This window comes from Coffea eugenioides, chromosome 2 (genome assembly GCF_003713205.1).
Source record: "Coffea eugenioides isolate CCC68of chromosome 2, Ceug_1.0, whole genome shotgun sequence".
Classification (NCBI taxonomy): domain Eukaryota; kingdom Viridiplantae; phylum Streptophyta; class Magnoliopsida; order Gentianales; family Rubiaceae; genus Coffea; species Coffea eugenioides.
In genome coordinates this window covers 38,312,501-38,326,610 of record NC_040036.1, presented here as the reverse complement: position 1 = coordinate 38,326,610, position 14,110 = coordinate 38,312,501, and the positions used below count along the sequence as shown (strand labels likewise).

Sequence of the window (14,110 nt, the reverse complement as noted above, 5' to 3'; positions counted from 1 at the left end):
GCCGGGCAGGCGGCCCGCCGAACCCTCTGGTTCGCCTTAGGAGGAGGTGGGGTCGTCACATAACTCAACTTGATAGTGGTGAATGTTTGTAATTTGCTGAACTTTTCTTCGAGATCTCCCACTAGTAATGAATATTTCATCCATTTTTGGAATGGAGATCTCATGTTTTTTTATAAAACAAACAAATTTCATCAAGTAAAAAATCCCATCCATGTTCCCTAGTAGCTTGTAATTGTTGCTTGGAAACTTTGACCAAACCCATAGCATTCACAATATCTTAATCCTTCCTTTGTAATGCTTCAGATAGTGCATTCGTTATTCCCATGATTTTCTTCATCAAGTGTAAAATACATGCAAATTCAAAAGATTGCAAAGAATTAAGAAATGCATATGCTTGACCTTTTTGCTCCACAACACCATCATTTTCAATTATCAAAACAACATCTATTACAGAATCATACATAAGAACCAACTTTAACAACAAGCCAAAATGTGTGTATTACAAGTTCTTTGAAGGCTAGTTTCTTGATTTAAGCCCTGACCACTCACAAGTTCTCCAGTCATTAGATCATCAATGACTTTCTTAAGTCATTGTTCTCTAAGAATTTCTTGTCTTTTAGATGAATCTTCAAGAAAATGCACTAAGGTAGACAATGTATTATACATAGAAGAGACTTGGACATGTTTCTTTGCAACCCCTACAACTGACAATTGAAGTTGATGTGCAAAACAATGAATATAATATGCAGAACCATTTTCCTTCATGATCAAAGTCTTTAAACCACTATATTCACCTCGCATGTTACTAGCACTATCATAACCTTGACCACGGATTTGTGATATGCTCAAACCATGCTTTGAAAATAAAACATCAATTGCTTTCTTAAGTGAAAGAGCAGTAGCATCACTTACATGTAGAATGCCAAGAAAATGCTCAATCACATATCCATGTAAATCTACATAACGTATAACAACTGCTAATTGCTCCTTTGTTGATGCATCACAAGATTCATCACATAAAATAGCAAACAATCCATGTCCAATGTCATTTACAATAATGCTTGTAGTCTCACTTGCCAAAGCATTTGTAATATCCTTTTGAATATTCAAGCAATGAGTTTGAGATTTTTAGGGGCATTTTCAAGAACAACCTTTTTTATATCATCATTATGACCGGTAAGGAAGTGCAGAAGTTCAAGAAAATTTCCCTGACTTTTCGAGATATTAGATTCACCGTGACCACGAAAACCAAACCTTGGTGGAGGAGAAATCTAGCACAATCTACTGAGACTAATAAACGAGTCCGATACTCAGCCTTCATTTTCTCTGATTGCTTATAAATTGCCACTTCGATGTGCTGATTTTGATTAATAAATTTTGACATTTACTCCAACCTAGATTGTGTGTGCTGGTAGGACCACCAACATGAACATCAAATCTATACTTTTTTTTTCCAATTTGTGAATCCTTCCTTAATGAAATTATCATCACTAGATTGTTCACCCACATCTGGTCTATATAGATAACAACATAAGCAATAAGCGACATCTTTTTCAATACTATATTCCAACTAATTCTTGTAATCATCATACCAGCCCCGGACAAATCGATGTATCTTTGTTCCTACCTTTCATTGTGGAAAAACATGCTCACGAGGTTGATATGGTCCCTTTTGTAAGTAATATCTCGGAATTTCATCTTGAACGTTTGGATGATAATCCCCAATTTTTTTTCTTTGGACTAGATCCGCAGGTAGTTCATCTAAGTTGATCCCCAAGCAACATTTTTTATTTTCATTTTTTGCACTTTCATCATCCTTGGCTTCTTCTTTATTAGATGACTCTTTTTCCATTGACTTCCTCTTGAAATATCTCTCCATAGCTAAAGAAATTAAAGTCAATATATAAGATACTAATCAAATTAAAATATTAAATAGACAATAAAATCTATCCAAGAACTATTTCACAAGTTAAAGTTATTTATTAAATGACTTATTTATTCATTACTAGATCAAATCATCCATCCCAACATATGAACCTTATCAAGTTAATTAGACAAAAGGATCCATATAAGAATAATTTGAAAGTTAAAATTATATGTCAAATGGCCCTCTATTCATCATTACATTAACTCTGATATAAGAAACTAATCAAGGCAAATAAAAAATAAATTATAAATCCATAAAAGCACCATTTCACAAGTTAAAATATTTATCCAATAATCCATTTATTAGTTATTATTTTAACTAATCAGTTTTCAAATTTCTTTAAAACAGTAATAGTCTCATGCTCTAGAAATATATTTGCAAACAAATTCAAAATAATAATAAGAAGTAATTGTTTAGAACCTGATTTTGATGATCTCCTAAAGTTGGTGAAAAGTTTAGCAAAGAGTTGCAATGATCAGTGGCGGACCCAGAAGATCAACTGATTCTGGTGCAATCTCTGAATCGGATGAAGTGATCAAGAGAAAGAGTAGGGAAAATGGGGGACCAGAGGAGGGAAGGAAGAGTGGCTCTCAGTTGTGGGGGAAAAATAGGGGACCAGAGGAGGGAAGGGAAATTGGGGAGTGGGGACCAAAGGAAGTGAATGATATGATTGGTACTTGGTAATTAAAATGAAAAAGGCTTTTTTTAGCTTATTTCAAATGAAATTTTGTGGCCCACATATTCTTTTAAAATTTTAGTTCATGAACTAATTTAGAGGACCACATAATTCTTTCACATCCTTCATAAGAAAACTTCAGAGGGCACACTTGAGATTATATTAAAATTCTATGGGTACTATAGGAATTTAAGGGGGGTAGTGGGGGCACCACCTTAAATCCACCAATGCCCTCAACTTGATTTCACTTTTAAGAAACTCACATGACCAATTCAAGTTATACAAATTCCATGATCATCTTTATTTACTCAAAAGAGGGATTTATTCAATACACAACAAATAACTTCCTCAAGTAGTGAAGATCGACATTGGTAGATAAAGACCTCCAATTACTCAATTTTATCACTAACTAGAGTTGCTTTTGCATACTCCTAATTCAAGAACTATTTTACGCAAAAATCGACATTTGTAGATAAAAACTCGCGGTTACTAAGTTTCAAGAATCATTAGAGTAGCACTTTTATTTATTCTCTCTCTTTTTTTAGTAACTTCCCTCATATGGAATGATTATACAAAAAATAATGCAAATATTGGCCATATTCATCACTCAAATTGTGAAATTCAATCAAGATAGAAAACTTATCAAGCATGTAAAATTTAAGGTATAATTACTTCCACTTTACAAGATACACTTTCTTCATAGCAAAAATCCTAGTCACATAAGAGTTATTTCCAAGTCAAATAGGAAATGAGATTCTTAAGACACATAAATTGTACTCCAAATGAAGAATTTTGACTACTAATGGTTATGGAACTTCTTCGAAAATTGACAAAATTGTGAAAATTCTGAACCATTTTTCTCAAATCACCATAATTACAAAGGAAGTAAACCTCTCCCCACACTTAAAGTGCACAGTGTTCTCAATGTGTGAAAATGAAAAGTAAGGTTAAAAGAAATACTCCTTCCATGGTGAATTGGCCTCTTGTTTGGGATCTTTGATGACCTCATTTTTCTTAAAATTTAACCATTATCTACATAAATGAAAATCAAAGATTATAAGATTCATATAATAACCGTTAGTTTGAAAAAAGTTGAAAATAAAAGCAACAAATTTTACTACTAAGGTCCAAGAAGTGCATATGATACGTAAATGTCAAATAATGAATTATATTGACCCTAATGATTCACCATGCAATTAATATGCAAATGTATGCTTTGAATCTAAAAAAAAAAGTCATACGGAGTCATTTTGTATGATTATGCATCGTAAAGCACCTTTATATGTTCATCATACAAACTTATGCATAAATGAGAATAGAGCCGAAAAGGTGAAAAAGCAAACTAGCATGCAAAGTTAAAGAAATTCACCTCAAAATAGTTACAAGTGAAATGAAATGTGACAAAACTATTTTCACACTCAAATGAGGCTTAACATGAACTTTATGCAAATTGAACTTAATAAGGATTCATGAAGATTAAATATACCAATGATGCATTTGAATGTTAAAAACTACTTCAAATCATGTTAATGGTGAATACAAGTGTTGATTGATTAAGAAATTAGAAAAAAAAAGTGAAGTGCATGTGTTTTGCCCATAAAAAGAAGAAAAAAAATGTTGCGCAAAGTTTCCCTTTTTGGGGAATTGAAATACGCAGCCACGGGAACACACGGGCTGATACCCATGTTTTGATGGTGCGTTTTCTCAAGAAATTATGAAGATGAACTAATACGTGACCTGAAACCGCATGCTCAACCATGCGTTGAGCATGCGTTTTTTAGGGTGAATATTCACTTCCTGCAATTTTAGTGCGGAAATTCTGCATTTTTCTGGAAATTATGTGTATGACCCCAATTTTTCAAAATGCAATCTAAATCACTCTATTGACAAAATAATCAATTCGCACATATCTAAATTGATCTAAACATGTATTCCAACCACTATAACACATCATAGATAACAATTACTCAAATTGAGGGGTTGAGTTCTCTGATTTTTCTTAGTTTCATTGACATCAAAAAGTGACTTTTGCCTTCTTTCTTGAACCCTACAAAACAAACATAATAAACATACTTTAAAACATATAACAAACATGAAAATACTCTCAAATGAAATAAATTAACACAAAACATTGGGTTACCTCCCATTAGGCGCTTCTTGATAGACGTTAGCTTGACTATTTCATCTCATTTTTCAAGAAGGTTTTATTAATGAATAATCTATTATTTTAGGTCGTGGTGGATCCATAAAAGATGCCTTGATAGCAAAAATCACATAATCAAATTATACGAGAGATGAAAGAGTTTTACCTATTGCAAGTGTTTCATAAATATTACCTTGTAGTAACACCACTTGAGAATTGTCCAATAGACCGTCTGCATATCTTTATTAGGTGATGTTATCCTTAGAACTTACTTCTTCAAAATACTCCTCAAGAGGGGTTAAATATGAATTATTCATGCTCATCTTTTAAGATTCAACACTAGTTCCAAAGATATAATCATGTGAAATGGACATTTCTTCATTGGAACACAAATTAGATTTATCATTTTGATCAACATGCAATCCATTTTCATATACAACATTCTCACCATTCATAATAGAGTCAATTGGCATATGATTAAAAGAAATAACTTTACACAAATCACACAATTGGTCTTGAATTTTACCTATGTGAGAAGCTAGTTCTTCTAATCTATCGTCAACCTTAGCAAAACGGTCAGAAGTTGCATTAATTAACCTTTCAATTGCTAATTCCCAAGACAAAAGTGTATTAGGTAACCTTTCAATGGCTAACTCCTAAGATGGCTTTGATTCAACTTGGACAAATTTGGATTGGTAATCATAAAAATACGGAGAAGCATTATATGCATATTGATTACCCCAACCATAAGTGTAGGAATTATCCCAATTAGTACCATATTGATTAAAACAAGGATTGAAATGTTCAAATTCATCATAATAATTCACATTTTGTACTTGTCTATATGTATGAGTAGCATGATAACCTTCACAGAAGTCACAAATCACATGAATAGAATTGAAAGCATTAACATTCCTCTTTCATTCAAAAATGTTTGTAATGGTGTTTAATTGAACTTTTAATGTTATAAAATCAAGTTTAGCCTTTAAGTTCCTTAATCCATCTTTGAAAGTCATACTTTCGGACATCCTTTAGTTACCTCCATAGTTGTAATTTTGAAAATTGTTATCTATTGCCAAATTTCCTTCTCTCAACCTTTTATCCAAGTTTGTTTGCTATTCTCCTTATTACATAAAAAATGCTTACAAACAATCACAAATGCAAGATTAGTTAAGAAGAATAATTTAAAAGACACAAAAAATAAGACATTAAACACAAAACAAAAGACTCAACAAAACACTAAACACAACAAACAAGACACTTGACACAACACAAACACGAAAAGCAAGTAAAAGTGTCTAAACTGATAAAGTTATTTTTAGCACTGATATAGAATCAAATCTTCCCCGACAATGGCGCTAAAAACTTCATGATGTTCTACCATTTACCAAATTTTAACAAAACCTAAATATCCCATTTTCTACAAGTATACAGATCATTTATCAAGTACGGAGATACTAGGTGTCGATCCCACAAGAAAGATTGTCAATTACCAATGATTTTTGAATTCTTTTATTATTTAGACTATCACAAATACAAGAGATTAAATCTACACTACAAACATGAAATAAAAGTAATAAAAATAACAATGGAAAACTCTTGAGGTTATGGAATTCTTCACTACTCTCGCAAATGAAATTACCGATTAGTTGAATGTTATTATCTTGACTAGTTATGGTGTAATTTCTTAATACATATGGAACTTACTTTTTTAGTGAATCAACTATACTTGTAGCTAAACCATACTTACTCTTGTAATTACGAAATTAACTACAATCTTATTTCTTCTATGAAACTACCTAGAACAAGTCACAAAGGTGCACCTCTACTCTCGTGAGTGCACTCTCTAAATTTAGCACTTCTTGAACTAGTATCAAGTCCCAATTCTAATTGTAAACTTAAACCTTAAGACAATCACAATTAATGGTCAGTTAATCATGAATAGATAAGACAAAATGCTAAATAACTTGTTCAAAATAATGTAATCAAATAACTAATTGAACATCACTAATAAGATATAGAAAATTCATCCATAACTCTAGACATAAATTTTAGCAAAATGTGAAGAGAATGAAACAAAAGACTATACTTATATTATAGTTGAACATGAACTCAAATACAAAAGAGAAAGTGATAGGAGAAAAATCACCCTTATCACATGAGTTCAAAGCTCTCCATTTTGCTCCTTAATTCTTCATCCAAATCTAGTTACAAGTATAAGTTGGATAAATTACACTAACTATACTATACTAATGAATTAAGAAAACTAGTGAAAACTATATTTTGGTAGTGTCTCTAGCCTTTCAAAGTTAATCTAGAATAAAAATTGATATTTTAACTGCAACAGTGACTATGGAACATGATGGTGACATTAAAAATCTCAATATCTATGAGACCATGAAATATCCTAGTGATGCACATTCAATTTTTGTTAGAGATGTTATTGGCACTTTGACGTTGCGAAATTTTGAATTAAGTGATGAAGCTGCATTGAAGTTGTTTTTTCTAAAAGTTTTGGTCATGAGCATGTTCAAGGAGTAAAAAGGAAGTTTGATTTTCCTTTTGAATTGCAAGACGCTGTCTTGCTATAGAATCTCTTAAATGTATGATATGTCTTATGTTGACTTACCTTTGTCTCATTCAAAACTTCTACCATTTATTGTGCAGGGCTCAAAGTTAGAGTTAAGGCCATTATCTAGCCATCTAGAGTATGTATTCCTTGGAGAAGGAGAGAATCTTCCAGCGATTATCTCCTATAAGCTAACTACTTTAAAGGAAGAAAAGTTGATTCGGATGCTTAAACATCATAAAGAAGCAATTGAGTATACCATAGTTGGCATCAAAGGACTAAGTCCGGTCACTTGCATGTTCAGAATTTTGTTGCAAGAAGATTCTAAACCTTCAAGAGAAACTCAACATAGATTAAATCCACTATTGATAGAGGTAGTAAAAAAAAAGAATTTTTAAATCTTCTTAATGTAGGTATAATCTATTCAATTTCGGATAGTAAATGGGTAAGATCTATGCAAATGGTTCCTAAAATGATAGGTATAATAGTAGTTGAGAATCCAAATAGTGAGTTGATGCCTACTCAAGTTCAAAATGGGTGGCAAGTTTGTGTAGATTTTAGAACATTGAATGCATGAACTCGAAAAGACCATTTCCACTACCTTTTATTGATTAGACGTTAGAAAGGCTAGTAGGAAGGTCTCACTATTACTGTCTTGATGGTTTTTCAGGTTTTCATCAAATTTTAGTTGCATCAGAAGACCAAGAGAAAACTACTTTCACCTGTGCTTTTATTCACATGTTGAAGAGTGTCATTTGGTCTTTGCAATGCCCCTTCAACTTTTCAAAGGTGTATGGTTAGTATATTTTCTGATTATGTAGAGAATGACATAGAGGTATTTATGAATGATAGTATGGTCAGTGATAATTCTTTTGATTCAAATTTAGTTAATCTCACTAAGGTGCTAAAAAGGTGTATTAAGACAAATCTTATCTTGAACTATGAGAAATGACAATTTATGGTAGACCAAGGCATTATTTTGGGACATATGGTATCTTCCAAGGGAATTGAAGTAGATAAAGTAAAAACAGAAGTCATTGAGTGTTTGCCTTACCACAAATGTGTGGGAACTTTGCTCTTTCCTTGATCATGCAGGCTTCTACTGCCACTTTATAAAAGATTTTTCGAAGATAGTCCAACCCCTGTGCAAACTACTCCGAAAGGATGTGGTCTTTAATTTGATGAAAGTAGTAAGGTGGTGTTTGGCACACTTAAGGAATCATTGACCTCAACACTAGTTATTCAATCACCAGATTGGAGTCTATTTTTTGAAATCATGTGTGATGTGAGCAACTTTGCCGTTGGTATTGTTCCTTGACGAAGGGATGGGAGAGCTACCTATGTCATATACTATACTTCGAGAATCCTTGATAATGCCTAGTCATTAAAGTACTTGCACACCAAAAAAGAGGCAAAACCAAGACTCGTTCGATCATGGATTCTCTTCAGTTGATTGGCCACAAGTGAGAAACCCATGCCTTTGCAAGTTAATTTTTCAAATAAGCATCTTTTTACAGTTCAATAGACAACTCCATGGTATACTGATATAGTTAACTATTTAGTGATTAGAATGCTACCTAGTGATTTATCTCGATTTCTAAAGATAAAATTAAAAGTGAGGCTAAATATTTTGTGTGAGATGATCCATACTTGTGAAAATATTATGTTAACCACGTTATTCGTAGGTGTGTCTCTAAAGATGAGATTCCCTCTTTACTCTCGTTTTGTCACTCGTATGCATGTGGAGGACATTTTGGTTCTAAGAAAACTACATGAAAGGTGTTGTAATATGGTTTATTTTAGCCAACATTGTTTTGTGATTCATATATGATTTGTAAAGCATTGAAAATTGTCAAAAGATGGGCAATTTAGACAATATAGATCAAATGACTCTTACTTTTATGCTTATCTGGGAAATATTTGATGTATGGGGTATTGATTTATGGCCCGTTTCCCTCATCTTTTGATAATATTTATATTCTTCTTGATGTAGATTAGGTATCAAAGTGGGTGGAAACTACTTGGACTGGCAATGCTAAAGTTGTAAATCTTGTCAAATCTCATATTTTTGTCAGCTTGAGTACACCAAGAGCAATAATGAATGATCGTGGAAAACATTTGTAGTTTAGGCTTTGATGAAGAAATATGGTGCCACCATCGAGTTTCTACTACCAACCCAGTAGCAACATCGGCTAAAATTTGTCCCTTTTATGGGGTATACTTTTTTCATAATATTGTTCACATCCATAAAGGAGCCGAATGAAACCAAAGTTTTAAAGGGAAATTGGAACGACTTTTTGGAGCTTTTAAAGTAGTCTTAAAATTCCTTTCTTCTTTTCAATTTCAATTGGATCATTTTTCAGGAGATTGAATGCCATAACTCTTATTTGTATTTTACTTCAGAAGAAAGTGAAAAAATTATAGAGTAGTCTGCTAAATTATTCCAACAAATAATTGTTGCTGGGCATATGTGACTTGGTGTGGATGGAGGATCTAACGGTGATATATTTATCAAAAGTACAAGAAGTATATCGATTTTGGAAGTTCAGTGGTCAGATAAACTCCAAATAATTGATTGAGAAGTATTTTTGGAGTTCAGTGACCTGATGTTATTGATGATCAATTGGATGTAGTCAAGTTGCAAAAAAGTATAACGTTATACTAAATAGTGACTACTTGTACATTTTGCAAGGTTGAAGGGTGAACTAAACTATTTAATATTCAAGTTGACTATATGTACACTTTGCAAGGTTGAAAGGTAAATTAAAGGGTAAGCCTCCAGGGAAAGGAAAGATACAAGGGGGGGAGAAACAATGGAGGAGGAGCTTGCGTACCACAAGAGCACCTTCACGGGAGCTAACGGATAATGGGTTGCTGAGCAGGCTAGGGGGAAGCGAAAAGAGCAGGACACCAGACAAGACCTGGACATGATGGACGAGGACAATGTCGAGGGTCCAAAGCACAAGCTTGCAAAAGTGCTTCCAGCTATGACCCAACAAGGAGGGGAATTGGAGGCTAGCCCCGCAATGCCTCCACCTTATCAATGAAGGTTGCGGTGTGGAATTGTCGAGGTGCAGGAGGCCCCTTGACAATTCCCCAACTCAAGGAGGTAATTCACCTCCACTCTCCTAGTATAGTTTTTTTGAGTGAGACAAAAAATCAGGAACCATTCATGAAATCGGTACAAAAAAGAGTTAGAATGGAGAATAGTTTTGTGGTTAATTCTAAAGATAAAGCAGGGGGGTTAGCTTTGTTCTGGAATGCGGAGATTACTTTGGGGAATGTATATGGTACGGATTGGTATATTGCAGCAGAGGTGGTGGATGAGAACAATAACGACCACTGGTGGATGGTAGGAATCTATGCAAGTACAGAGGAAAGTATAAGAAAGCAACAATGGAAGGAAATAGCGGAAAAAAAGAGGGAATGGGGAGATAAGTGGATCCTAGTGGGTGACTTTAATGATATTTGTTCCAATGGGGAGAAATGGGGAGGGAGAGAGAGAGCGGAGGGGAGCTTTAGGGAGTTTAATAAGTTCATCTCTGAGAATGAGTTAGTGGATATAGGATACGAGGGAGCTCCGTGGACCTGGAGCAACACTTGGGAAGGGCAAGGGGCAATAAAAGAAAGGTTAGATAGATGTTTAGGGAGTGTGGGCTGGGTGCAACAATATGAGAAAGCAATCTGTAAGCATGTGGAAAAGGAGGCATCTGACCACAGTCTTCTTCTCTTAGACTTTAGCCCGGCGCAAAAGAGAGTGAACAGAAGATTCTTTTTTGACCAACGCTGGCAAAAGACAACACTTCTGAGGTAGTCGTCAAGAATGCGTGGGGCAAAGATCAACATGGCTCTCGAATGTTCAAGGTGGTAAGAAGAATAAAAGAGTGCAGGTTAGCTCTAATCTACTGGCATAGAACAACAAAAGGTAACTCACGGGCAGTAATCCAGGAGTTAAAAGGGCAATTGAAAGCACTAAGGGAGCAAGAAGAGTGGGACAAGGGGACTGCGGCGAACCTGAAGCTACAATTGAGCAAGGCCTACAAGGATGAAGAGTTTTACTGGAGTCAAAAATCAAGAAGTAGATGGCTCAAAGAGGGGGACAAAAATACAGTCTACTTTCACTTAAGTGTCATGGCAAAAAGGAAAAGGAACAGAATCAATATGCTGCAAAAGGCGAATGGAGAGTGGTGTAGAGGCGAACAAGAAGTGGAAGAGGAACTGAGCAAACACTATAAGGAACTTTTCACCTCCACGGAACCTTCTGAGTTTGATGAAGTGCTACAGGGAATACCTCACACTATTTCCCATCTTATGAACACAAAGTTGATTAAACCAGTGGACGAGAAGGAGATACAACACGCTACTTTCTCTATGTTCCCTAACACAGCCCCTGGAGTTGATGGTATGTCCCCTCTATTTTTTCAAAGATATTGGCACATCATTAAAGATGATTTGATACATGCCATTACTAGTTTTTTTCATACTAGAAACCTCCTTAAATCTGTAAATGAAACTATAATTTCCTTAATTCCAAAGGTCGACAATCCAGTGATTCTCTCTAACTTCAGACCTATTAGCTTATGTTCAGTGCTTTACAAAATTATCTCCAAAATCTTAGCTAATAGGCTGAAATCTATCCTTCACCCCTGTATTACCCCCTCACAGTCAGCCTTTGTCCCAGGGAGACAGATCTTAGACAATGTCATGATTGCCCATGAAATTTTACATCTCTTGAAAAACAAAAGATCTGGAAAAGTTGGTTTCATGTCCATTAAGCTAGATATGTCCAAGGCTTATGATAGGGTGGAGTGGAAATATTTGGGGAGAATTATGATACACATGGGTTTTTGTCCTATTTTTGTCCAATGGATCATGGCTTGTATTTCCTCTGTTTCATATTCCTTTAACTTGAATGGTAGGAAGGTTGGATATATTAAGCCTTCTAGAGGCATTCGGCAAGGAGACCCCTTATCTCCATACTTGTTCATCTTGTGCACTGAAGGATTTTCCAATTTAATCAATAAAGCTGTGGATCGAAAGGAACTCACTGGAATCAAAGTCAGTAAAGACAACCCCATGGTGTCACATTTGTTTTTTGCAGACGACTCCTTGTTGTGTTGCAAAGCAAGTAAGAAGGAAGCTCTGAAGATTAAGGAAGTCATCAACCACTATGGCCAAGCATCTGGATAGGTTGTGAACTTTGAAAAATCTGCCATGTTCTTCTCTAAAAACACTCCCAACAGAATTAGGAAGGAGGTGAGTAAGGTGTTGGATAATATGAGGGAGGCCCAAAGTGGTAAGTATCTAGGTCTACCTATGACTATAGGAAGAGATAAGAACCAGGTGTTTGGGTACCTGAAAGACAAGATAAATAGCAAGTTGCAAGGGTGGAAACACAAGCTGCTCAGTCAAGGGGGTAAAGAGATTCTGATGAAATCTGTAATCATGGCCATGCCTAATTACATTATGTCTTGCTTCAAACTCCCTAGAGGGTTGTGTAAGGAGATTAGTTCTAGGTTAGCTAGATTTTGGTAGGGAGGGGGGGAATCGAAAAGAAGATGCATTGGGTCAAATGGAGCAAGCTGTCAGATGTGAAGGGTAGAAGGGGGTTGGGTTTTAGGGACTTAGAGATTCTCAATCTAGCTTTGCTTACGAAGCAAATTTGGAGAGTCATCACTAATCCAAATTTGCTAGTAAGCAAAGTTTTGAAAGCAAAGTACATGAAAGAGGGAAACTGGATAGAAACACAACCCCCGTCCACGGCTTCTTGGTGCTGGAAAAGTATCCACAAGAGGGGAGAGTTATTGCAACAAGGGCTATGGAAGCGGGTGGGAGATGGTAGAACAGTGAGGATTTGGGAGGATAAGTGGATACCTGGATCGACCAATGGTTGTGTATCAACCCCAAGACCAACAAGCTACCCACTTGTATATGTCCATGAATTAATTGAGGATGGGAGGTGGAAATCTGATCTCCTGCAGCTGTGGTTCAGGAGTGAAGACATCACTCTCATCTCCAGCATCCCTCTTAGTATTTTTGGCAGGAAAGACAGGTTTTATTGGCAGTATAGCCAATCTGGAAGTTACACAGTAAAGACTGGCTATGCTGTCGCAAAAGGGATAGTTGCCAACATGAGGAGCAAAACGGCACATGAACCTGAAACGAGTTGGGAAATTAGAAAACATATGGTATGGAAAAGGCTGTGGAGTTTGAATATCAAGCTGAAACTAAAACACTTCCTATGGAGATGCCTACAAAATGCCTTGCCTGCAAATGAAACACTTTTTAAGAGGATAGAAAAGGGAAGTAACATATGTTCCTGCTGTGGTGACAATGCTGAAACCATTGAACATATGTTATTCTTTTGCCCAACTGCCAAAGTGGTATGGAAACTTGCTCTAGTGAAATGGGACGGGATAGCTGAACTACAAGGCAACTTTTGGAACTGGTGGGTTGCTGTGATGCAATCAGCAAAGGAGGCGCATGGCCTAGACAGAATCCAGCTTACGGTTAGCATTTTATGGCAAGTGTGGAAGGCTAGAAACAAAATGACTTTCCAAGCTGAGAGGGGGAATGCAAAACTGATTGTCGACAAAGCTCACAGTGAATGGCTTGAGTATGAAGCTTGCAATGAAACCAATGGAAGACCAGGTACACCAGCAGAGGAGAATGGGCAATCACAACAGAAATGGGAACCACCTAAAGAAGGGGTGATAAGGATAAACACAGATGCGACACTCTCAGCTAAGATGGTCCGGACAGGCCTGGGGATCATTGCGCGGAATTGGCGTGGAA

General features: G+C 35.6%; 2 protein-coding genes across 2 annotated transcripts; one reads left to right on the top strand and one right to left on the bottom strand.

Moving 5' to 3' along the window:
- Positions 1-588: 588 nt before the first annotated feature.
- Positions 589-1,321, bottom strand: LOC113759673 (zinc finger MYM-type protein 1-like). The gene is made up of 2 exons (XM_027302249.1): positions 1,235-1,321; positions 589-1,095 (listed from the first exon to the last, which is right to left on the bottom strand). Exons 1-2 carry the CDS (start codon positions 1,319-1,321, stop codon positions 589-591), a joined length of 594 nt encoding a protein of 197 aa, XP_027158050.1.
- Positions 1,322-10,514: 9,193 nt separating this feature from the next.
- On the top strand, positions 10,515-12,505 carry LOC113759672. The gene is made up of 3 exons (XM_027302248.1): positions 10,515-11,125; positions 11,230-11,717; positions 11,904-12,505. The coding sequence occupies exons 1-3, from the start codon at positions 10,515-10,517 to the stop codon at positions 12,503-12,505; spliced, it is 1,701 nt and encodes a 566-aa protein (XP_027158049.1).
- Positions 12,506-14,110: the final 1,605 nt, after the last annotated feature.